Below are 26,507 nucleotides of genomic sequence, written 5' to 3' on the forward strand. Positions count from 1 at the left end.
GGTGAAGCAAGTTTTTTTTCCTTCTGGAGGAGAGCTACTTTGCACACTTTTTTCCCCAAGGAGCATTGCTTGGCTTATACAACTCTATATGCCAGTTTGGCAGTCTCCTCAAGCAGCAAGACTACCTCCACAGCCCTATAATATGTTTATCCCAATGTTATACACTCCTCATTTAGACCAGATTTACAATTTTCCCTATTGTCTATATATGGAGTGATCCCTCAACATACAATAGTTTCAACATACAATGGTCTTTTCAGGACCATTGTAACTTGAAACCAGACTCGACATACAATGTACAGACAGTCCAGATCTGTGAAACGTGTCAATGGCCGGAAGATCTGACCAATCGAAATGGGCATTTGGCTGGTAAAACCCCTGTATTACTGAAGTGTAGTGTTGAGCGGCATAGGCCATATTCGAATTCGCAAATATTTGCGAATATATGGGCGAATATTCGTCATATATTCGCAAATATTTGCATATTCGTAATATTCTCGTTTTATTTTCGCATATGCGAAAATTCGTATATGCGAAAATTAACATATGCGAAAATTAGCATATACAAAAATTAGCATAAGCGGAAATTCGCATATGCGAAAATTAGCATATTCAAATGTTCGCACGCCAGCCTCACACAGTAGTATTAGAGCCTTCTTTACACCACACAAGCTGGAAGCAGAGAGGGGTGATCACTGTGATGTGTACTGTGAAAAAAAAACAAAAAAAAAAAACGAATATTCGTAATTACGAATATATAGTGCTATATTCGCGAATATTCGCAAATTCACGAATATGCGATATTCACAAATAAAATTCGCTTTGCGAATATTCGCAAGCAACACTACTGAAGTGTATGCACTGACTGGTGTCTGGTAGCGCCCCCTACAGTACAGGGTTGTATTACATGCTCTGTACTACTCTTTACCTGTATTACTGAAGTGTATGCACTGACTGGTGTCTGGTAGCGCCCCCTACAGTACAGGGAGGTATTACATGTTCTGTATTACTCTTTACCTTTATTACTGAAGTGTATGCACTGACTAGTGTCTGGTAGTGCCCCCTACAGAACAGGGAGATATTACACATGTTCTGTACTCTTTACCTGTATTGCTGAAGTGTATGCACTGACTGGTGTCTGGTAGCGCCCCCTACAGTACAGGGCGGTATTACATGTTCCTTAGTACTCTTTACCTGTATTACTGAAGTGCATGCGCTGACTGGTGTCTGGTAGCGCCCCCTACAGTACAGGAAGGTATTACATGTTCTGTACTACTCTTTACCTGTATTACTGAAGTGTATGCACTGACTGGTGTCTGGTAGCGCCCCCTACAGTACAGGGAGGTATTACATGTTCTGTACTCTTTACCTGTATTACTGAAGTGTATGCACTGACTGGTGTCTGGTAGCGCCCCCTACAGTACAGGGAGGTATTATATGTTCTGTACTATTCTTTACCTGTATTACTGAAGTGTATGCACTGACTGGTGTCTGGTAGCGCCCCCTACAGTACAGGGAGGTATTACATGTTCTGTATTACTCTTTACCTTTATTACTGAAGTGCATGCACTGACTGGTGTCTGGTAGCGTCCCCCTACAGTACAGGGAGGTATTACATGTTCTGTACTCTTTACCTTTATTACTGAAGTGCAAGCACTGACTGGTGTCTGGTAGCGCCCCCTACACTACAGGGAGGTATTACATGTTCTGTACTCTTTACCTGTATTACTGAAGCGTATGCACTGACTGGTGTCTGGTAGCACCCCCTACAGTACAAGGAGGTTTTACATGTTCTGTACTCTTTACCTGTGCCAGGGTTAGCTTCTCCTTTGGACACCAAGTAAGGGCGGCTCCATTTTACTTTTTTTTTAGGACATTGTGTGTGCTGTAAAGGACCCTGAAGAAGCTCCTGTCCTCTACATAGACCAGTGTTTCCCAACAAGGGTGCCTCCAGCTGTTGCAAAATTACAACTCCGGGCATGCTGGGAGTTGTAGTTTTGCAACAGCTGGAGACAGCCTGGTTGGAAAACACTGAAACAAGACAGTGATTTACAGCTCCCAGCTCTTCTTTCTTACTCCTATATGTAAGGATTTGCTTTATCTATATTAGTTATCTACTTTTTCCTATTTTTGGATGACATTTTGGTTCCTTTAGAACCAATTAGCCAGTTTCCATAGAGTTCTGGTCTCAACGTACAATGGTTTCAACATACAATGGTCGTCCTGGAACCAATTAATATTGTAACTTGAGGGACCACTATATACTGAACCCTCCTTACGAGGACCATATGAACGCAAATTTGGGTGGTTTCAAACAGGTTTCCCTATATATACAGTTAAAACCTTTCCAACAGACCACTCCCAACTACTCTACCCAACTACTATATTTTTCTGTGATGATTTAGCATTTCCCTTATATGACATGTATATTGGACCTTTCTTTGAGAAGACCATACCTTTAGAAGACTAGATTATTATTATAATTTTTTTTAATTTTTTTTTTAAATCCTACCTCTTTGGCCACCGTTGTTATCTCAGACATGAAACTTTTGACCTCAGCGTATTCGCGCGTCTCAACTTCTACTAGAATCTGGATTGCTTCAAATTGGTTACGTATCGCCGTGCTGTTTATGAGCAGGTTACCCAGTTGTTTTCCAGTCAGTTCGGTTAGGATTTTATACTATTGGATGCAAGAATCAGAAGATAAAGTTTACAGTTTAGTCATTTTAAGTCTCTACGGCTGCATTCACATCTCGTTTTTGCAATACGGTTGCCGTATCCGGTTTCAGCAACAAAAAACGTATTGAACCGTGTTCCAAACCCTACGCATAGACATTACATTGACAACCGTAGCATCCGGTTGCCTATGTTTTGCTTCATCTACGGTTGTATGCTGTTTTTTCCCGCACACCAAACCGTACTACTTCGTCTACTACGGTTTGAAGTCAGGTTGAAAAACCGTATCCAACCGTGATACGTTTTTTTGAAAATGGTTGTCTATGTGAACCGTATAGAACCGTATGTGCGTACGGGTACATACGGTTTGTACAATACGGTTTTTCATGTTTTTTTTTTTTTAGGAAATTCAATAAAAAAGAACTTTTTTATTTAAAATGTTGACAAACATAAAACCGTATCCGTTTTTTTTCAAGGAAAATGTATTAAAACGTATGCAAACGGACATCCGTTTTCAAACCATATACGGTTTAAAAACATGAGGAGGTATATACGGTTGCATATGTTTCGGTCCGGTTTGGAGACATACGTTTTTTGTACAGAAATGGGATATGGGACCCGTATTGCGAAAACGAGATGTGAATGCAGCCTAAACTGGGTTATTAAACCAATATAAAGGCCGACACCAATTGTGGTGCAATGAAAGCTAGGAATAACTATGACTCCAGCTGTGTTCTATATATCTACAGTGAGAAAAGACACCTACCATATTGACTTTGCTGTAATAGAATTGTATATCAGAGATTGTGGCAAATTTCAAGAATTTAAAGAATATCTTCAGCACATAGGATTTGCTGTCGGTGTACAGGCTGCTACAGACATCTGTAGGACCGTAAAGAAAATGGTTAAAATCAACTTTGTTTTCAATTCATGGACATAGTTTAGCTTATTGTGTAGTTATAAGAGGTCACCTGATGAGCTTTTATAATTTGCTTGAAGAAATTTGATGATTTTATTATAAAGAAATTTAGCGACGTCTTCGGATAACTGGTCAAACACACTGCTGAATGCCGAAAAACTGAGGAGCAAGATACACAATGAGTTGTACTATTATTTTCCTACTACTGCGTCATGGTTTTTGGTTTTATTTCCTTATTTAAACTGATTTATAGGAGTCGATAGGGGGAACAATCAGTCAAAATTGTTCTCTTCCCTCTACCCCAACCTTAAATGGGTACTTCGGTGAAAAACTTTTTTTTATTTTTTATTTTTAAATCAACTGGTGCCAGAAAGTTAAACAGATTTGTAAATCACTTCTATTAAAAAATCTTAATCCTTCCAGTACTTTTTAGGGGCCCCTAAAAAGTATTGGAAGGATTAAGATTTTTTTAATAGAAGTGATTTACAAATCTGTTAAACTTTCTGGCACCAGTTGATTTAAAAACAAAAAGTCTTTCACCGGAGTACCCCTTTAATTTTTTAATTTGTTTATACCAAGACCACGATAACATTTCTGGTCTTGGAAAGCCTTTCCAGTTAGTAGAGTGCTGGTGTTATGTGACTGATGATGAATATCCATATCTAGACTTTGGGATATGTAACTTGTACAGTTGCACAGTGTGTTCACCATGCAACCCTGAAGGTGACACCACACAAGTCTTGGCACTCATTACTTTGTCCCCACTTATGTTAATTAGTTGCATGTTGTTGTTGTTTTTTTTTATCACATTGTATAGCATATTTTTTTAGATTACTAGATGAATGGAGGTTATGGTATATGGTTACTAGGTACATGCCCCCCTCTTTAGGGACAGCGATCTGTTGCCTGAGGTGAGTTTCCCATCTCGCCTCATAGCAGATATAGCCCTGATAGTCATTCTATGTTAGTATTATTTGTACAGTACTTTGGAGTATATGCATTACATGGTGGAAGGGCAATATGGCATTACTATTATATACAACTGTATATAATTGTTATTTGGACATTTGACCCTATTATTTGGTCCCCATTTGATCTACTGTATGCTTATAATAATACAGTGGTCCCTCAACATACGATGGTAATCCGTTCCAAATGGACCATCGTTTGTTGAAACCATCGTAAGTTGAGGGATCCGTGCATGTAAAGCATAGGACAGTGGTCTACAACCCGTGGACCTCCAGATGATGCTAAACTACGACACCCAGCATGCCCGGACAGCCGTTGCCTGTCCGGGCATGCTGGGTGTTGTAGTTTTGCAACATCTGAAGGTCCGCCGGTTGAAGACCACTGTTAGAGGAAGTTTTACTCACCTGTCCCCGGCGCTCCGGACCGTCACCGCTGCCCGGGATGTCACCTTCCATCGCTGTCGCCGCGTCCCTGGGGTGTCCCCGACGCTCCGGCAAGGCCTCTGCTTCCCCATCATCCTCACTCTCTGTCGCCGCCATCACGTCGCTACGCACGCCGCTCCTATTGGACGACGGGACGGCGTGCGCAGCGACGTGATGACGTCGTTGGAGAGCGCCGACGATGCAGAGGATCCCGAAGAGGACGCGGCGGAGCCCCGAGGACAGGTAAGTGATCGTCAGCGGACCACACGGGGCACCGTAAACGGCTATCCGGTGGCAGGTGAAGCAGACTGCTCTGCCGGATAGCCGTTGATGTGATGGCCCCGACATACAAAAGCATCATATGTTAATGCTGCCTTCAACATGCGATGGACTCTGAGAGGCCATCATATGCTGAAATGATCGTATGTCGAGGCCATCGTAGGTCGGGGGGTCACTGTATACAACTGCATATAATTGTTATTTGGACATTTGACCCTATTATTTGGTCACTATTATTTGATTATATTTGAAGCTAAAAGACTATAGTATAGACATGGATTTCTACTCACATTGCTTCGAACACATCACAGGAAATGGTCACTGGGATTTTATCTGCGGATGCTATGCTAATACCCGAAAGGAAGTATTTGAATTTTGTCTGAAACTGGGAAATCTTCTCTGTAGTCACTGAGTTCAGATCTGAGATCAGGTTGGTAAATAGGAAGGTCATGCATTTCTCCCTCACTTCAGTTGTCATGGATTTGACATTGAGCTACAAAAGAAAAGTGGTGTTACTCCAGAAGACATTTATTATGATGTTGCTATGACTGGTGTCTGGTAGCGCCCCCTACAGTACAGGGAGGTATTACATGTTCTGTTCTACTCTTTACCTGTATTACTGAAGTGTATGCACTGACTGGTGTCTGGTAGCGCCTCCTACAGTACAGGGAGGTATTATATGTTCTGTACTCTTTACCTGTATTACTGAAGTACATGCAGTGACTGGTGTCCGGTAGCGCCCTCTACAGTACAGGGAGGTATTACATGTTCTGTACTACTATTTACCTGTATTTACTGAAGTGCATGCACTGACTGGTGTCTGGTAGCGCCCCCTACAGTACAGGGAGGTATTACATGTTCTGTACTACTCTTTACCTGTATTACTGAAGTGTATGCACTGACTGGTGTCTGGTAGCGCCCCCTACAGTACAGGGAGGTATTACATGTTCTGTACTACTCTTTACCTGTATTACTGAAGTGTATGCACTGACTGGTGTCATTACATAAAGATTAGAACAGTTACCTCTCCATAAGCTACATTAAACTGGTCCAAAAAGGTGTAGATGCTGGAGACAGATACAGAACCATCCGATTCGGCCAGAGATTCCAACACTGTCGTTGTTGTGCTAACATTTTGCAGAATGTCTTGTGAGCTGACGAGATATTCGACCTTCTGGTTGATGCTGGTGTTGTTCATGACTGAAATCTGGTAGGAAAGGATACATAATATTATCAGGGGTTTTGATATGTAAATTCACTTTACTTCACTTACGAGTGTAATACAGTGATCCCTCAACTTACAATGGCCTCAACCTACAATAGTTTCAACATACAATGGTCTTTTCTGGATCATTGTAACTTGAAACCAAACTCAACATACAATGTACAGACAGTCCAGATCTGTGATACGTGTCAATTCACTGGTAAAACCCCTGTATTACTGAAGTACATGCACTGACTGGGATCTGGTAGCGCCCCCTACAATACAGGGAGGTATTACATGTTCTGTACTACTCTTTACCTGTATTACTGAAGTGCATGCATTGACTGGTGTCTGGTAGCGCCCCCTACAATACAGGGAGGTATTACATGTTCTGTACTACTCTTTACCTGGATTACTGAAGTGTATGCACTGACTGGTGTCTGGTAGCGCCCTCTACAGTACAAGGAGGTATTACATGTTCTGTACTACTCTATACTTGTATTACTGAAGTGCATGCACTGATTGGTGTCTGGTAGCGCCCCCTACAGTACAGGGAGGTATTACATGTTCTGTACTCTTTACCTGTGCCACAGTTAGCTGCTTCTTTGGACACCAGGTGAGGGCGGCTCCATGTTACTTTGTTAGGACATTGCATGTACTGTACAGGACCCTGTAGAAGCTCCTGTCCTCTACATAGACCAGCGTTTCCCAAGCAGGGTGCCTCCAGCTGTTGCAAAACTACAATTCCCAGCATGCCCGGACAGCCTTTGGCTGTCCGGGCATGCTGGGAGTTGTAGTTTTGCAACAGCTGTAGGCTCCCTGCTTGGAAAACACTGACATAGACAGTAATTTACAGCTCCCATCAGATCTTTATTACTTTTATATGTAAGGATTTTCTTTATCTGTATTAGTTATCTACTTATTTTTGTTTAATCCTCACTTTTTCCTATTTTCGGATGATATTTTGGTGGTTTCAGAACCAATTACCAGGTTTCCATAGAGTTCTGGTCTCAGCATACAATGGTTTCAACATACAATGGTCGTCCTGGAACCAATTAATATTGTAACTTGAGGGACCACTGTTACTGCCTTCAATAGTCATATTTTGAAATAGTTTATTGAATTAAGAACCTCTTTTTAGATACATTGTTAAGTGCATTCAGAGCTAACAGAGAACCCATCGGGTCCCTCATTTATTAGCCAAAGTGGCTACAAAAAGTATTTCTTGCTCTGGAGAACCTGGAATGTCCCTGTATTAAACGAACAGCTCATTGATGAAGACAGGAGCTGTGTAGTTCACTGCTTCCCCTCTGGGGGCACTGTGGAGGAACAGAACACTTTCTGTCAGGTTCCCTCTCAAAATGACAACCGATCACTGTAGGACCTGTGATCAGCCCACCATTGGAGGACCTTCTTGACAGAAAGTGGGTGTCTACAGCAGTTTGTTCCTTTTAATTTATTATTGCATCATTCTTATTATTACTGTGGCATGACTTACTATGTCCAGTGAGGAATACACCTCTTGCACCTCCTTTATGTTAGTATATGCAAAGAATTGTTTGAATGTACTTTCCACCCATTCTGATGTAGTCTGTGTTTTGGTTTTACATCCTGAAAAAATAATAGTCAAAAAATTAGCAATCAATATCAACATTTAGTTTTTTGCAATGTAGTGTCCAAATTTTTTTTTATACCAATAGTTATTTCTATAGCTGAAATGTGAATGTTTGTTTGTTTTTTAAAGGGGTATTCCAGGAAAAAACTTATATACACATATATATCAACTGGCTCCAGAAAGTTAAACAGATTTGTAAATTACTTCTATTAAAAAATCTTAATCCTTTCAGTACTTATGAGCTTCTGAAGTTAAGGTTGTTCTTTTCTGTCTAAGTCCTCTCTGATGACACGTGTCTCGGGGGACACCCAGTTTAGAAGATTTTTGCTATGGGGATTTGCTTCTAAACTGGGCGTTTCCCGAGACACGTGTCATCAGAGAGGACTTAGACAGAAAAGAACAACCTTAAAGGGGTACTCCGCCCCTGGCATCTTATCCCCTATCCAAAGGATAGGGGATAAGATGTCAGATCGCCGCGGTCCCGCTGCTGGGGACCCCGGGGATCGCCGCTGCGGCTCCCCGCCATCATTACTGCACAGAGCGAGTTCGCTCTGTGCGTAATGACAGACGATACAGGGGCCGGAGCAGCGTGACGTCATGGCTCCGCCCCTCATGACATCACGGTCCGTCCCCTTAATGCTAGTCTATGGCAGGGGGCGTGACGACCGCCACGCCCCCTTCCCATAGACTTGTATTGATGTATTGCGGGCCGAGACGTCACGAGGGGCGGAGCCGTGACATAACGATGCTCCGGCCCCTGTATTGCCCGTCATTACGTGCAGAGCGATCTCGCTCTGTGCAGTAATGATAGCGGGGTGCTGCAGCAGCGATCCCCGGGGTCCCCAGCAGCGGGACCCCAGCGATCTGACATCTTATCCCCTATCCTTTGGATAGGGGATAAGATGTCTAGGGGCAGAGTACCCCTTTAACTTCAGAAGCTCATAAGTACTGAAAGGATTAAGATTTTTTAATAGAAGTAATTTACAAATCTGTTTATTTTTCTGGAGCCAGTTGATAAATAAAAAAAAGATTTTTCCTGGATAACCTCTTTAAACACAATGTGTAGGTTTAACACTTTAGTGCGATACTTACCACTTAAATTTGTGCTCTTCAGACGGCCAAGAGTCCATCTGGCAATGCCAGTCCGGGTCTCCTCAGACATACGCGCAAATTCGGTGTCCAACTCACCCGTACTAAAAAGAATAAAAGAAATGACATGATCAAGATGTTTCCCAACGAGCAAAATAATAGTTGTCCACCTAAAAGCAAGGCCACCATCTAAGTTGACGGAGTTGCACAGGGTGAGAAAAACAAGGCTCATTTCTTCCAGCATCATTGCAGCTCGGCTTCATTAAAGGGGTACTCCGGTGAAGAACTTTTTTTTTTTTAATCAACTGGTGCCAGAAAGTTAAACAGATTTGTAAATTACTTCTATTAAAAAAATCTTAATCCTTCTTGTACTTATTAGCTGCTGAATACTACAGTGGAAATTCTTTTCCGTTTGAAACACAGAGCTCTCAGCTGACATCATGAGCACAGTGCTCTCTGCTGACATCTCTGTCCATTTTAGGAACTGTCCAGGGTAAAAGGAAATCCCCATAGCAAACATATGCTGTTCTGGGCAGTTCATGAAATGGACAGAGATGTCAGCAGAGAGCACTGTGCTCGTGATGTCAGCAGAGAGCTCTGTGTTTCAAAAAGAAAAGAATTTCCTCTGTAGTATTCAGCAGCTAATAAGTACAGGAAGGATTAAGATTTTTTGATAGAAGTAATTTACAAATCTGTTTAACTTTCTGGCACCAGTTGATTAATAAAAAAAAAATAAAAGTTTTTCACCGGATTACCCCTTTAACGTGGATGGACCTGCGTAAACACCCGAGTTTTTGTAATAAAGAATTCCGATCATCAAACATTTGCGCATCATTATCACTTACATGTCCCCCAGAGTATCACAGTCATTGACGGCAAACATATCCAAATCATCCTCATTGAAGAATCTAATCATGAGAGAAACTCTTTTTTTAAATAGATCTTTCCTTTCGGTGCGGTTGTATGTCAGAAGGGGGAACTTTACGATGTTTAAATAAGATTTAAGCATAGTCTGTCCGACGGGGGCGTCAATTTCTATATTTTTCTGGAGGAAGCAAGCAAAAAAAACTTCATTAGGTTAATTTTTTATATATATAGGGAGCAATATAATGGCCACTATGTCTAGCTAAGCATTCATATGACTTTTTCCTTTAAAGGTTATAAAAATAAAAAAAAATAAAAAAAAGTTATTGTTGCGAAACCTACTTTTTTAGCTGTTGCAGTGAACTGGGTCATAGCGGCATCCACACTTTCAACTGAACGTGTCTGTAGGTATTGGAAGACTTTAACAGCGTTTTCTTGACTTTCATACACCTTGGCGTCAACAATCATGTCTCCCAACTGAACATCAGTCAGTTTCTCAAAAACTCCAGATTCAAACTAAAAGAAAGACAGAAATTAGGGAACGTTATTCCATAAGGCCATAAACAGGAAGGGCCGCATTGAACTGTATACAACATGTTTACTCCTTCAGCAGGATTTACCGTATATACTCGAGTATAAGCCGAGTTTATATACTCGAGTATAACGCCCCCCTCTGCTTATACTCGAGGGAACTCTCCGCCTGTCATTCCCTTCATCAGTGGTCTTCAGCCTGCGGACCTCCAGATGTTGCAAAACTACAACTCCCAGCAAGCCCGGCTGTCCGGGCATGCTGGGTGTTGTAATTTTGAAACCTCTGGAGGTCCGCAGGTTGAAGACCACTGCGGCCTTCGTCATCATCCAGACCCCCCCCCCCCTCCTTTTGTTTTGTACTCACCTCCCATCGGCTGGATGATGACGAAGGCCGCAGTGGTCTTCAACCTGCGGGACTCCAGAGGTTTCAAAACTACAACACCCAGCATGCCCGGACAGCCGATGGCTGTCCGGGCATGCTGGGAGTTGTAGTTTTGCAACATCTGGAGGTCCGCAGGTTGAATATCAGGCGGTGATGATGAAGGGGGGGGGGGGGGGATGATGGCGAAGGCCGCAGTGGTCTTCAACCTGCGGGCGTCCAGAGGTTTCAAAACTGCCACACCCAGCATGCCTGGAAAGTCGATGGCTGTCTGGTCATGCTGGGAGTTGTAGTTTTGCAACATCTGGAGGTCCGCAGGTTGAAGACCACTGATGAAGGGATTGACAGGCGGTGATGATGAAGGGGGGGGATGATGATGGGGGTCTGGATGATGACATGGGGGGGGATGATGAATTTCCCAGCCTAGGCTTATAGTCGAGTCAATAACTTTTTTTTTCCCTGGGTTTTTGGAGTATAATTAGGGGCCTCGGCTTATATTCGGGTCGGCTTATACTTGAGTATATACGGTATTATCAGTCACAGATTTTAAAAAATATATATTTTATATTTATTATGTTCAAATCATACAATTTTTTTTTTTTTTTTTTTTGCAAAAGATTACTTCGGAAAATATTCTTTTGTAGGTAGCCATATACTTGAACACTTACTGGGTTAAATGATGTGAAGTGGGATGCAAGCTCTTCATAAGATGCCTCAGCAATGTAGTTTCCAAAAGAAGACTCCAGATAGCTGACGGTGCTGTCCTCAGTGCATTTTGTACCTAGAAGGAATGCAAAAATCAGCAAATAATTATCCTTGTGTCACAGCAAGGGTGATGATGATGACAGAATCGGAAAGGCATGGATTCTCTTACCCTTTTCTAAGAAGTTGGTCATAAAATCTAAAACGTCCTCCTTGCTTGATTCAACTGTATTGTCGTAGTTTTTGCTCAATGCTTTTACGCTGTAAGATGACAAGAAGTATTTTATGTATAGATGTCTTGTATAAATTCATCCGCCAACTCAGACTGGACATAGAAACATAGAATGTGTCAGCTGATAAGAACCAAAATCCAAAGAAGACAAAGAAGAAGTGGATCACTCACCGGTATGATGCCGTGAGCCATTTGGCCCATCTAGTCTGCCTAATATTCTGAATACTTTATGAATAATTTATGAATAGCTGGGGCAGAGGTGTACTTCAAGATCTGTAACAGCACCCCCCCCCCTCCATTTCTATGTTATGATCTCATATGCCATACCGGCTTTGCCCAATCTCCTTCCCCCTATGACAGCATGGGCATATTTTCCTCTCTGTAGCCTTCATGATTTTTCTCCTGCAAATGGAGCTCTGTCCTGTTCTTTAGATATAAAACAGCCCACCTTGCTGCTTTGGGGCCCAACTATGGTGGCCATAGATGGTGGTCATACATCTTTATAGAAGGGGCTGTCCTTCTGCAAGTGGGGGCTTTGGGGGCATGCAAAATATTAGGCTCATATTGGGTAAGAAATGGAATGAGTCAGTGGCTCCATTTTTGTGGCTCAGGCATCCCGTTTCTGATTATCTCATTGGATGCATTATGTCCTACTGTATCTGGGACCTGTGGATGAGTAAAGTCAAAGTAAACATCGTAACAGTGGTAAGATATTTCATTAGGTATCACTTACAAAGCTTTGTAGGATCCGCAGTCAGCGGTCAATGGGAATTCGGCAAGGATGGTGCTGTTTATCACTACTGTCACCAGGTAGAGTCTTGTCTCAAACCAAAGGGTGTAATCTTTTGCCTTGAATGTGGAAAATTTGACTGAGATCTCATCAGTTGTCCATTCCAACATCTTGAATTTCACTTCTTCAGAGAACTGCGTGACCTAAATGGAAATGTACAAGAGGGAAATATACATTTTTCTAAAAACCCAAAGATGTGAGAAGTTTTGTCTGTTCAGGTAGAAAAAGAGCTGGTTGGGGTCTCACCGAGATACATGTTATACCGTATACCAAGCACAAGCATAGATTCACTCAAGTGTAATCATACGACTCCAAAATGGATTGAAAGCCATTATGTCCTATGGTCTCATGCAGAATGTGTATGCTTTTGTATATGTATGTGTGAGAATGCAAATGTGTGTGTGTGTGTTTTTGTGTATGTGTCGGTGTGCACAAGTGTGTCAGCTTGCAAGGATGTGTATATGTATTTTTTTTATATGTCTATTGTTTATTCATGTTCGTGTATACATGGATGTGTGTGTTCATGTATATATATGTGTCTGTTTATTAGTGTATTATTGTACTGTAAAGAGTATTTCATTACACTTCAATGAATCCATTGCAATGTTGTCTGTATTAGAGCTAAAATCCCATAAATAAATGGGGGCATGCTTCCTCACCAGCTTGCATCTAGCATTGGATTACCCACAATAACACAAATGCCTTTATTTACAAAAGCTCTTCTTTAGGGACAATACCTAAAGAAAATCCTTAAAAAAAAAAAAGTTTCCAAAGAATTTTTGTTCAGTCCTAGACTCTTCATTCTGCCTTTTCATAGTTACTCGGACAATCCCTTCTTGCCAGTTCAAAGACTGTAAGAAATATTTTTGCTCATAAATCTATCAATGGGTGCCAATGTAGAATTTAGAATAGCCAGTTCCACTAAGAGCCATAGGTAGCACAAAATCCAAGCGGATAGCTATGTGTAACATGGAATCGGTTTGTTCTTTAGCTTTAGTATACAAATGTTCTTATCATGTTCAATGGTAAAGTCAATGCTTGGATACACACAAAAAGTGAAGTAAACACTAACAGCATAATACGCTTCAATATCCTGGGTTGGAGGCTATGAAAAATATGACAGCAAGCTATTTTTGTAATGGGAAAAAGAAAAAAACCAGAGGCTTTGATGCAAATAAAAGGATTTATTTATAATACAGCAAGTATTATACACGTTACAAGACGCGCTTCGGCCAATGCAGCCTTGAAAAAGGCTGCATTGGCCGAAACGTGTCTTGTAACGTGTATAATACTTGCTGTATTATAAATCCTTTCATTTGCATCAAAGCCGTTGGTGCCGGGATTTTTTTCTTTTTCCATTGGATTTATATGATCCACGAGATCGGCGCACCACAGCCTGGTGCCGTCCTTCTCTACATAGAAGCTATTTTTGTAAGACCGTTTTGGTAATTTCATGGTAATGCAATTGTGCAAAGATAAGAGATTTGTCAAGTTGTCATTCTTTATGAACCGTGACTCATTGAGAGAACCAACTAAGCGGGAACAGCCCGAAAACATTATTTTAAGGGTACAGCCACGTTTTATTACAATATTTTGCTGAGATTGTTCGGGCATTTACTGTTGCTAGAAATAAAAACAGCACCATAGATAACTCTTTAAAAAAGTCAGAAGGTTGTATGTAAAGCAAAGCCACCTAAGAAAGTCAATCCAGTATGGAAACATAGAAGAAATGTAGAACTTGGAACATCATAGAGGCACCAACGCCATCTCTTAGGCAAGAAGCATATTGTCTATTGGGTGTGTACTCATATCTTCTGGGTTTCTTAAAAAACAATACATATTTCTCTTTTTTTTTTTTTTTTTTTAAAGTAATTAATGTTAAGCAAAGTTGTGTTAAATGTTAAGCCAATGCTTAGAAGCAGAGACTGGTGTTAGGGGGTTATTTGTTGTCTATGTAAGGTCAATTTGGTTATTATGTTGCTTAGATGTTTTAAATACTTGAATAAACATATTTCACAAGTGAAACCCCAATCAGACCCAGAATACCAGTTAGTTGTTATACAAAGCGACAATAGACCCGGTCAAACAGGTTAAACTATAAGAGCTTAATTATATAGCGCATAATTATACTATAAGGATGATGTGATTACTCCATATAAATAATGCATGCATTGATTTCCAGAGATTGATTGTAGTCATTGCAAACCATTCTTTCCATGAGAAATTGCTTTGTTTATGAGGAAGACAAAATTCCAACTCATGTTTGCCAACAATAATTGATCCAAAGGTGACCAGTGAATTATTGTGAGACAAACATTTGGCGTAATAGCATTGCATAGATCTGAGATGTGTAGAACATTCCTTGGCATCAAGAAGGTGCAGGGCCAGTTGAAGATCTAGATACCTAATATTTACCTTTTTATCAATCATAATTATTGCAAATGTCAAGAAAATTTATAATATGAATTCAATGACCAATGCAAAAAAATAAAATAAAAAATTTTAGGAACCACAATGGGGTCCTCATTGGCCCAAAGGCATCTGCAATCCATTTCCCTGCTACCTTTTTGGTGAAAGGAAATATTTACAAGCTAAGGCAAAAACCTGATTTAGATTAAAATAAGAAAAATATTATTTTGTATCCACTTCAATATAGATACAAATACAAGAGAACTAATAGAGAAACATAGGGTCCCATGTGACACATGAGGACAAAAATCTGATGACACCACATCTTACCTGGAAAAGAGACCTCCTTCGTCTCCTTTTGGGAATCTGTAAATGTTTTCTTCTTTCCTATCAAAAGGTAGTATTTGGATTTTTCTTTTTTTGTCAACTATAGATGTGTTTGTTATTTTGTTTGATGTCAAATTGCAATAAACCTGCCGCACCCCAGCATTTGTTACAATGGTTGATAAGCATTTTAACCTACTGCTCTATATACGTAGTTATAGTGGTATGGGTGCTTGCTGTGATATTTTTCATTTTTCTCTCCCTAAAGTAAAAGGCGGGGAATCTCCCACAATCCTTTTGCACTTTTATCATTGATTTCTACTATATATTAGGTAGCACTAATGTTTTGGAGAGAGAAAGGATTGACCAGTAATGCTGAAATGGCATTTGTGCGATTGAAAGGAAAGGATAAAATGCAAAGGTTTTCAAATATTACCGCTTCATATTTAGAATTAAAACTGTCCCAGAAGATTCCCAAATTCTCCACAGGTGTTGAAGTATTTGTGATGACATTAAAGACAGTTTCCATGAAGGTTACGTCACTGAGTGCTGTTGTTTCTGTAACCACTGCCTCTCCGATCTGGACTGCCGTAAGCTCAGTAAGTGAGTTAGCCTGTAGACAAAAAAGGAGACAAAATAGAAAGATACAGTTGATGCTCTAAACATGTAAATACAATAACCCTGTAAAACATAGTTGATAAGATTCAAAACAGACACAGGTCTTTTAAATCTCTGGCTCAATTTCCAATCTCTAGTAATCTGGTATCCATAACCTGCCATATTTTGTGAGAAAGGCATCCAGAGTCCTCTTAAACTTGTTCAATGAATCAACCATCACAACCCTTTGAGGCAAACAGGTAGATGCAGCAGCACTCCGGAGTAGTAAAAAATAGTGACTTTATTTATCACCAAAATGTACAGTGACGTTTCAACCACCTCTCGTGGCCATCATCAATGATGGCCACGAGAGGTGGTTGAAACGTCGCTGTACATTTTGGTGATAAATAAAGTCACTATTTTTCACTACTAATCCGGAGTGCTGCTGCATCTACCTGTTTGCTGTATTTACGTGGGGTCCGAGGACCAGGACCCGACCACAGCTTGCACCCCCTTACTTTGATTTTGAGTTCTGCTCCATCTGCTGCTTCTAACACTGTGAGGCAGAAAATGCTATAGTCTTACTGCTCTTACAGCAAAGAATCCATGTCTATTATAATTATAGATTATATTAATATGATAATACTTCACAGCCATGTGTTTTTTGTTTCATGCTAAGGCATCAGTTCATTTGTTTGCAACTATAGGAAGGCTTAAAAAAAATTCAATTGAAAAATGTTTACAGTTATGTCCTAAATATTGATTGTTGGTAGGATTTAATATGTTTAGACATCCTGCAAATTTTTCAGAAGTTCTTACCAGACTAAAGTCCGGATTCAATTCCTTGATGACTTTAATACTGACAAACGCTTTAAAGTGTTTAAAGTTAATTTCCAACCAGTTATCGCCCAGACATTCTGTAAAGGTAAAAAAATATTAAGAATTTAGTTATTTAGTGAAGGGATCGGGTCAGCAAAATTGTCCCATTCTAATATGAGGATGGTGTCAACAGAGTCATTGCAATATTATTAAAGGGCAGGGTTATCATAGTCATCTTAATATTATAACTAGAAGGTGGTGTCATTCATTAGAGGTCAGGGCTAGGAGAGTCTTCTTATTATTATTAGGAGGCAGGGTCAGCAGCGCCATCTTATTATCTTTAGAGGGCGGGTCAGCAGCGCCATCTTATTATCATTAGAGGGCGGACCAGCAGCGCCATCTTATTATCATTTGAGGGCGGGTCAGCAGCGCCATCTTATTATCATTAGAGGGCGGGTCAGCAGCGCCATCTTATTATCGTTAGAGGGCAGGGTCAGCACATTCATCTTATCATTAGAGGTCAGGTCGCAGAGTCATCTTATCATTAGTCAGCGGGGTCAGCAGAGTCATCTTATTGTCATTGTAGGACAGGGTCAGCAAAATCGTCCCATTCTAATAAGAGGACAGTGTCAACAGAGTCATTTTATTGTTATTAGAGGGCCAGGTCAGCAGAGTCATTTTATTATCATTAGAAGGTGGGGTCAGCAGAGTCATCCTATTATCATTAGAGGGCGGAGTTAGATGATTGTGGGGTCAACAGAGTCATTTTATTATCATTAGGGTTTGGGGTAAGCAAAGTCATTTTATTCTAATAAGAGGATGGGGTCAACAGAGTCATCTCAATATAATAAGAGGGCAGGGTCATCAGATTCACCTCAATATTACTAGAGGGCAGAGTCATCTCAATAATTTTAGAAGGTGGGGTCAGCAGAGTCATCTCATTATTATTATAGGGTAGTTAATGACGGCGCCTTTGTACTGCCTAGATAAGGTAGGGTAGCAATGTTATTCACTGTGTGTAACTCTTACTCTCTGTTAAAGGATCTGTACACTTTTCTGACTATTACCATTCATTGCATCTGCTGTTAAGTATACACTCCCTGCTGTGCTTTCTATGCATACAAGTCATAGTGCTTCCAATATGGCTACCCTCTGGGAATTTTTCACAAATGGAATATATATAGCTAAAACTGTTTAGAAAAATGATGGACTTGTTGGACTTACTGTCTGTGGCGTTGCTAAGGATTCCTGCGATCCATTTGCCAACATCCTGTTTTGTTTCTTTTCCCATGTACTGAAAGCCATCATCAAGTCCTCCAACACTAAAGAGGAAACACAACCACAAAAATTGTTTAGTAATGTTTTTACATCTCTGCTTGTAGTCATTAAATAGGATTTTTTTTACTTTAAAGGGGTACTCCGGTGGAAAACATTTTTTTTTTCATCAACTGGTGCCAGAAAGTTAAAAAGATTTGTAAATTACTTCTATTAAAAAAATCTTTATTCTTCCAGCTGATATATAAAACAGAGAAAGTTATTTTTTTCTGACCACAGTGCTCTCTGCTGACACCTCTGTCTGTATCAGGAACTGTCCAGAGCAGCATAGGTTTGCTATGAGGATTTGCTCCTGCTCTGGACAGTTCCTGATACGGACAGAGGTGTCAGCAGAGAGCACTGTGGTCAGAAAAAAATAACTTTCTCTGTTTTATATATCAGCTAATAAATACTGGAAGGATAAATATTTTTTTTAATAGAAGTAATTTACAAATCTGTTTAACTTTCTGGCACCAGTTGATTAAAACTAAAAAATGTTCTCCACCAGAGTACCCCTTTAAGTAAATAAATGTACATCTTTTGTGTCCATCATATATTCATGGAAACATTTATAAGTAATCAATAAAGCTTTACCTCTCTAATAGTCTTTCTACCTTATGCTCTTAAATGGGGTCATGCCCCCGCCCCCTCCCCAAAAACAAAGCTACTCTCCTCCATGCTAATGGATTCTGGCAATCAGTTAAATTAAAAGTTATCCATTGAAAGTTATCCTCTATCTGTAGGATAGGGTATAACTATGTGAGTGTCAGGGTCCGAAGGCAGGGACCCCTGCTGATCAGCAGAACTGGGGAGAAGTTCTGAAGTGCACTAAGCTAGCACTCCATTCATTTTCTATGAAGCGGCACCATAGACAGGGGATTACTTTTAATTGTAGCAATACCTCTTGAAGCTGCTTCAAATAGAAAAATTAAACAAGAAGTACACTGGCACTCACCCATATAAACTGTAGGCTTTAATAATCCATTAAAAGAGCCCACCGATAGGGACAAAAAACGGCTCTGGCCAGAGCCGTTTTTTGTCCCTCACGGTGGACTCTTTTTAATGGATTATTTAAGGCTACGTTTTATATGGGTGAGTGCCAATGTACTTCTTGTTTAATTTTTCTATCTGAAATATGCTTTGGACAATTTTCACATTTCAGTTCCCAAGCAGTTCCCAAAGCTTAGAGTCGGGACTCATGACATCACCCCTCAATCTAAATCTATGGGAGGGGGCGTGGCCACGCCCCCTCCCATAGACTTACATTGAGGTGGCGGGGCGTGATGTCTCGAAGCACGGGGCCGTGAAGTCACGAGCCCCAACTCTAAGCTTTGGGAACTATTTGTTCCGAATGCTCAGCACCGGAGTACCCCTTTAAGGTAAATCTATGCTTGGCGTGTTTATGCTCTGTAAACATTTTAGACCTCATCTCATGTTCTAGCATTAAAACCATGTTAATCAGTTTATACCACATACACAAAAGCTTTTAACGCCTTGTCAAATGCTACCTACATGGTTTGCAGGTTGGAACAGTCTTCCACCACGGTGTAGGTTATTGACGAAAGCTGCTCGGAGGTAATTGAAGGCAAGACAAGGTACAAGTATTCATTGAACCATGTATAATAATCATTGGCGGTGAACTGGGAGAAGCGTGTTTCCACTATCCCCCAAATTCCTTTTAAGAGTTGGGTTCGGACATTAAGGTTGACAATAAATTTGATGTTAATCTGTGAAGAAAGAAGATCGCAATATAGATTAATATTCGACATGACTAAATATGGCAAGAGTGTAGTATGCTAGGTTGTCCTGTAAAGGGCAACTTACCCGGATTAGAATGAGCCTTAATTCCCTTAGGAAGTCTTGCACAAAGACAAAACCTTTGGTCTTAAAGAAGCTGATGAGAAATGTGACTTGCAGTTCAAAGTTTTCTGGAGATTCCGAAGTCAGTATATTGGACTGTATTACGAGATCTAAAGTCTGGTTTGAGCTGAAGACAGAAAGGGCTTCATACTAGAGAAGAAAGAAAGAGGAGACATGGTCAATGTTGTTGCTATTTATGGAGATTTCTTATTGCATTTTTTGAAATATAAAAGCAACCAAAAGGTGCTCCCTGTGGAGGATCACACGTGCTGGATGCTAATTATACAGATGGGGGGAAACAATGGCCAATGGCATATACAGCAATGGACAGCACGTAATGAATGACAAAATATTCATGAACCCATCTGCAGCCTTCCCGTGAAGATTAAGGAGACCATGGAACTTCGGAGAGACCGGGAGTTTTCGTGGCACTGATCGGGGAGAAGTCAATGAAAGTGCGTACATCAAGATAAAATTCCTTTAATGGTTAAGGTGCAACGCGTTTCACTGCGCAGGCGCAGTGAAACGCGTTGCACCTTAACCATTAAAGGAATTTTATCTTGATGTACGCACCTTGATTGACTTCTCCCTGATCAGTGCCACGAAAACTCCCGGTCTCGCCGAAGTTCCGTGGTCTCCTTATTGCACTTTTTGGCATGGTAGAGCTATGCCTAGGGATGTGTGACCTGTACATGCAACTACCCCAAAGGAGGTACCACAGATGGTCTGGCACCTATTGCGCACAACTACAATGAACTCTATAGCATTAATAAATTACTAGATGTATGCAGTTGTTATTTGATCACTGTACTATATGTTGATATTTATGTTGAGTATATTTATATTGTGTAATCCTGCAATTTAGAAACTATACAGTATAATAATCTTTTAGTGTGTTTTTGGCAAATATATGGCAGTGTTTCTTGGGCAGCAAACTGTAGCTTGCTTATAAATGAAAACTCTATGGTATAGGTATTTGTACATTGTACGAACATACACCCTAAGGGGTGGTTTGGCTGACGAAAATACAGGGCACCATCCAACATACTTTTCTGCAAAAATGTTGTCTAAGTATGACAAGAACAAGGACTTACTCCATTGAATTTACTGTTGAGACGAATCATTTCAGCATAAGCCAGAAAACTGACAGACTGTCCGAAGTTGATCTCTAACCACTGCAAACTTGAAAGACCATATGTGCAAGCGGATCCTCCTGAGGTAGGAAATAATTGTCTTTTATGAGCATATTTTCAGTACTAGACTTAACTAGAATTGAGACCTACAGTATATGCGAAAACATTGTCCAGTCCTAAACCATTACTTCTTAGCTTTTCATAGAATCTGTCACTTTTATAGTTGTAGGGTCCACCTTTAAAGGGAACTGAGCTAGAAAAGGGGGTTTCCAGGATTACCTTATCGTTCACTGTCATCCTGTGCATTAAAACAAGGAATACCTACATACTTACCTTACCTGCTCCCCTGTGGTGCAGCTCTCATATGTCTTAGTGGCCACTCCTGTGCTGTTCTTGCTTTTTCTTTTGGTGCCCCTCCACCATCTAGCTCTGTGATTGGCTGAGCAGGGAGTGGGACGTCAACAAAAAGAGGAAGAACAGCACTGGGGCGGCGCGGCCAGATGATCTGACTGCCACAGTGCCAGGGGAGCAGGGGAGGTAAGTATGTAGGGCATTTGTTGTTTTAAAGGGTACCTCTCATCAAATAAACTTTTGATATATTTTAGATTAATGAATGTTGAATAACTTTCCAATAGCATGTTAATGAAAAATATGCTTCTTTCTATTGTATTTTTCCCGATCAGTCCTGTCAGCAAGCATTTCTGACTCATGCTGGAGTCCTAAACACTCAGAGCTGCCAGCCTGCTTTGTTCACAGCCAAACAGGCTGTGAACAAAGCAGGCTGGCAGCTCTGAGTGTTCTCCTTTGAGAACAAAGCAGACTGGCAGCTCGTAGTGTTTAGGACTCCAGCATGAGTCTGAAATGCTTGCTGCCAGGACTGGTAAGGAGACCCCTAGTGGTCATTTCTTCAAACTGGAAAATTAAATAGAAAGAAGCATATTTTTTAATAACATGCAATTGTAATGTTATTCTGCATACAGTAATCTATAATATATCAAAAATTTTTTTTTGATGAGAGGTCCCCTTTAATGCACACAGAGGCAGATAGTGAACTATAAGGGTATCGCGGAAACCCTCTTCAAATAGTGCTCAATATGCATCACACATAGTTTTCAGGTGTATTCTATAGCACAAAACGCTCATATTCCACTTCAAAATGTACCCATTTTATGTCAATAATTGTTTTTGTGCTGAACTACATTTATTTAAGGGGAACATGCAGTATAGTTCATGTAGCAGAGTTATTGGGGGAGATTTATCAAAACCAGTGCAGAGGAAGAGTGGTGCAGTTGCCCATAGCAACCAATCAGAATGCTCCTTTCATTTTCCACAGGCCTCTTTAGAGGCCTGTGGAAAATGAAAGAAGCAATCTGATTGGTTGCTATGGGCAACTGCACCACTCTTCCTCTGCACAGGTTTTGATAAATCTCCCCCATTATGGCCACCAAAAAAGTGACTATTATTTTTATGGTATTACAGCATATTATGTTGGGGAATTCGACATGTAAATTGATGCATAATTTGAGACATAAATGTTGCAAATTATGCAAGATTTGCCAGCAAATACAATCTAAAAATGCACAGAATAAAACACCAAGAAATGTACCAAAAAACATATGATTAATAAAAACTGGGGGAGATTCATCAAAACCTGTCCAGAGGAGACGTTGCTGCGTTGCCCATAGCAACCAATCAGATCGCTTCTTTCATTTTGCAGAGGCCTTGTGTAAAATGAAAGCAGCGATCTGATTGGTTGCTATTGGCAACTCAGCATCTTTTCCTCTGAGCAGGTTTTGATAAATCTCCAATCAGATCGCTTCTTTCATTTTGCAGAGGCCTTGTGTAAAATGAAAGCAGCGATCTGATTGGTTGCCATGGGCAACTCAGCAACTTTTCCTCTGAGCAGGTTTTGATAAATCTCCCCTACTGAGTAATAAAAAAAAAAACCACTCAAAAATCAGAGTGCACTTGTGAGCCTCCGAATTTAGGATGTTGTGATTGGAGGGAGGCCACTTTAGACAATTCTTTTTGTTGGAGAGTGGGGCTGGGTTCACAAATTGTAAAATTACAAGAGAAATACGGGTATAAATAGGTATAAGCAACCGTATGTTTATTGTTATAGTGTACTTTATGAAAGCCGTAATAATTTAGTTATGTGTATGATGTCAGGTGTATGCAGGAAGCGTTTCCTGCAGCGCCACCACAGGAGACCTGCTGGGTGACATAGAGGGGAATTTATCAAGCTGTTTAGACGGCTTTTTTCATCTAAATTAGTCACAGGCTGGTCCCGTGCGACTTTTCCTGCGGCATTTCATTTTAACTGTTTCATTTTTCTGACCACGAAGGGATCTGACTTAGATCACTTTGTGCAGTGCTCACTAATTTATCATGTCACACGGAGCAGATTTAGAAGAAATCACAGGGCAATTTAACCCTGCCCCATATCACTCCATGCGACAATTGTATTAACCCCTTAACTCAGTGTTTCGCAATCAGTGTTCCTCCGGCTGTTGCAAAACTACAACTCCCAGCATGTACGGGCTATCAGTGCATGCTGGGAGTTGTAGTTTGCAACAGCTGGAGCGAAACATGGATTTAGGTAACAAACTCAGTGTTTTGCAACCATTGTGCCTTCAGCTGTTGCAAAAGCTACAACTCTCAGCATGCACAGACTTGTAGTTAGGCAACAGCTGGAGGCATACTACTAAAACTCCCAGCATGCCCTTTGGCTGCCCGTGCATGCTGGGGGTTGTAGTTATGCAACAGCTGGAGGCGCACTGGTTGCGAAACACTGAGTTAGGTAACAAACTCTGTGTTTCGCAACCAGTGTGCCTTCAGCTGTTGCAAAACTGCAACTCTCAGCAAGCATTTACAGCCGAAGGGCATGCTGGGACTTGTAGTTATGCAACAGCTGGAGGCACACTACTGCAACTACCAGCATGCCCTTAGGCTGTCCGTGCATGCTGGGGGTTGTAGGTATGCAACAGCTGGAGGCACAAAAATGTGCCTCCAACTATTGCATAACTACAACCCCCAGCACAAACAAACTACCAAAGGGCATGCTGGGAGTTGTAGTTGTGCCTTCTGCTGTAGCTTAACAACAACTCCCAGCATGCCCTTTTGTGCATGCTGGAAGTTGTTGCTAAGCAACAGCAGGAGGCCAGCCTTACCTCTTGCTGCTGCGCTATGAGGATCCGCCTGCCACGGCCGTCTCCACTCCTGGGGGCCCCAATCCCGGGGGATTGGGGGCCCCAGCCTCAGGTGAGGACTCCAGGCACCCGCTCTCGCCCTCCGGAACAGGAGTCTTGAATCAGCATGATCGGCTGCTAAAGGATGATAGGTGCCGTCTCGATTGACCCGGAACTGATTGACCCGTGGGAGCTGCGGAGGTCGGCCATGCCCCCTTGTGCCATCAGGTCACCCCCCCCCCCCACACACACACACACATGGCCGACCCCCACAGCTTGCACACAGCGTTCGGAACTAAATGTTCCGACTGTTGGCGAGTGGAGTATCCCTTTAAGGTCTGTGCAAATTTTAAGACAATTGTCGCAAGGCCCGCCACTGCTCTGCGATATTTTCCCAGAGCAGTTCAGCAGGCATTTATCAAAGTCTGTGCACCAATTGATAAATTTGGCGCACGGCCACCGAATTTCCCCCAACTTTTTTCATCTAAACTGAACTAAAAGCAAGTTCAGTTTTGATAAATGCCCCTCATACTGTTTATTGAAATCAGTGGGCTGTATGTATTATGCATCAACATATACCATCTTGAAGGCAGAGATATACCCCATGAAAGCATTCTCCGCTCTGGCTCATGGGTGAGGCTCCTGAATGAGATGCATTTTCTAAATGTGCATTCTGACTTCTATTTCTATACAGGATAATTGATTCTCACCTAGTTTGAGTGCTTCTGCGTCCAAGAACTTTAATCTGTAGTCAAATACTGTTTGTTGTTGCTCTTCTGATAAATCATTATAGACTTCATCGACGGCGGCAAAACTGTGGGAAAAGAGATTATAGTCGAAATTAACATTATAGTACAATCCATGAAATTCTCGCTAAATTGTTACAGCCAGAAAGAGGAAAGTTTAAAGAAAAAACATTCCTAAATTTACTTACAAATCCTGGAACTCTGTGCAGTCCTTGAAATAAATGATTTCCAGGATAGAACTATTGATGGCCCTAAAGAGGAAGCTGAGTTTTCCTTGGAAGATTGTCTTTAGGTTTGGTCTACAAACAGCATCGGAGGCATTGATCTTGATTATTAAGTCGTTCAACAGTCTGTACAAGATTTCTTGGTTGTAGTTGCCCACTGTTAAGGTACTTAGGAAATTGAACAAGAAGGTATAGTCTTTGGTCTCCAGTAGGTCTAGAACAGGTGAAGCGCTTTCAATGCTGCCGAAGACGCTGTATTCGATAACATATTGGGCCAGTTGGAAGTCAGTGAACGCTTCTATTGCCGATCCCTGTTAAGTGAACAGTTATAGTTTATCATACGCTCTATGACCACTTAAGGAGTACCTCTCATGATCTTGTTAAATTTTATAATCCTCCCAGTTCACTGCCCCCATCATGATAAACCACCCCCTGCCTTTATTTTTATTATCTTTTAGTTTTCTACCTTTATATTGCTCTGTATTTTCTGCTCAGTCTCAGTCAGATTCACAGACTGGGAGGGGTCGTTCCCCAGCAGGCTGTGAAATCATCTGAAGCCATACAGGGGAGAACTTCCTCCCTCACTCGGCTACACACAGCCCAGAGCAGTTTAGTGTGAGATGAGCTATGATTGGCTAAGGCTGCACCCCCCCCCCCCAACACTCCAGACAGCATTTCCTAATTTTGGACTTCTGCCAGGCCAGCAGGAGTCCAAAGTCTGTGCAAGAGACGGGGGAAAATGTGCTCTGGACAAGTAGGGAGACACCTAGTGGCAGCTTTTTTTTAACACAAATAAAACGTAATTTCTTTTTTTTTTTTTTTTACAAAGTGCATTAGAAAGATTCTTTATTTACCATAAGGAGTGCAATAGCAAAAATGTATTTTAATGACATTGCCCATTTAAACCAATGGTCTCCAGGAATGTTGGGGGTTGAAGTTTTGAATAATCTGGAGGGCCACAGTTTGAGACCACTGACTTAAGCCATTGGAGGGTTGTAACTTCCATTTGCAACTTACCAGACTTGTAGTGGTGAAAGCCATGGAGAATTCGGTGACGTTGACGTTGCTAATGAAACCTTTGTAGTAAATCTTGATGGACTCTGCTGTTGATGCTTTCGTGCAGGCTTAATAGACAGAAATGATATGGTAAATAAAAACCACTTCATGAGGAAAAGTACGCCCTCAAAGATCTCTGGCTCCACCCCTGAGTAAACACTATGCA

The 26,507-nt window shown here is 41.1% G+C and overlaps 1 protein-coding gene across 1 annotated transcript in view; it reads right to left on the reverse strand.

The window, feature by feature from the left end:
* Nucleotides 1-26,507, reverse strand: part of LOC130285325 (uncharacterized) — a 90,298-nt gene that overhangs the window by 40,581 nt on the left and 23,210 nt on the right. The window contains exons 13-33 of the mRNA XM_056536682.1: nt 26,303-26,409; nt 25,250-25,596; nt 25,026-25,129; nt 21,089-21,207; nt 19,959-20,144; nt 19,647-19,861; nt 18,045-18,142; nt 16,821-16,918; nt 15,841-16,017; nt 12,615-12,814; nt 11,822-11,910; nt 11,616-11,728; nt 10,380-10,553; nt 10,019-10,218; nt 9,177-9,277; nt 7,968-8,080; nt 6,290-6,472; nt 5,556-5,758; nt 3,648-3,754; nt 3,443-3,558; nt 2,513-2,680 (exon numbers count right to left, since the gene is read on the reverse strand). Coding sequence (XP_056392657.1) covers nt 2,513-2,680; nt 3,443-3,558; nt 3,648-3,754; nt 5,556-5,758; nt 6,290-6,472; nt 7,968-8,080; nt 9,177-9,277; nt 10,019-10,218; nt 10,380-10,553; nt 11,616-11,728; nt 11,822-11,910; nt 12,615-12,814; nt 15,841-16,017; nt 16,821-16,918; nt 18,045-18,142; nt 19,647-19,861; nt 19,959-20,144; nt 21,089-21,207; nt 25,026-25,129; nt 25,250-25,596; nt 26,303-26,409 — 3,218 coding nt within the window. The remainder of the gene's footprint in view (nt 1-2,512; nt 2,681-3,442; nt 3,559-3,647; nt 3,755-5,555; nt 5,759-6,289; nt 6,473-7,967; nt 8,081-9,176; nt 9,278-10,018; nt 10,219-10,379; nt 10,554-11,615; nt 11,729-11,821; nt 11,911-12,614; nt 12,815-15,840; nt 16,018-16,820; nt 16,919-18,044; nt 18,143-19,646; nt 19,862-19,958; nt 20,145-21,088; nt 21,208-25,025; nt 25,130-25,249; nt 25,597-26,302; nt 26,410-26,507) is intronic.

Source organism: Hyla sarda, chromosome 8, assembly GCF_029499605.1.
Source record: "Hyla sarda isolate aHylSar1 chromosome 8, aHylSar1.hap1, whole genome shotgun sequence".
Taxonomy (NCBI): Eukaryota; Metazoa; Chordata; class Amphibia; order Anura; family Hylidae; genus Hyla; species Hyla sarda.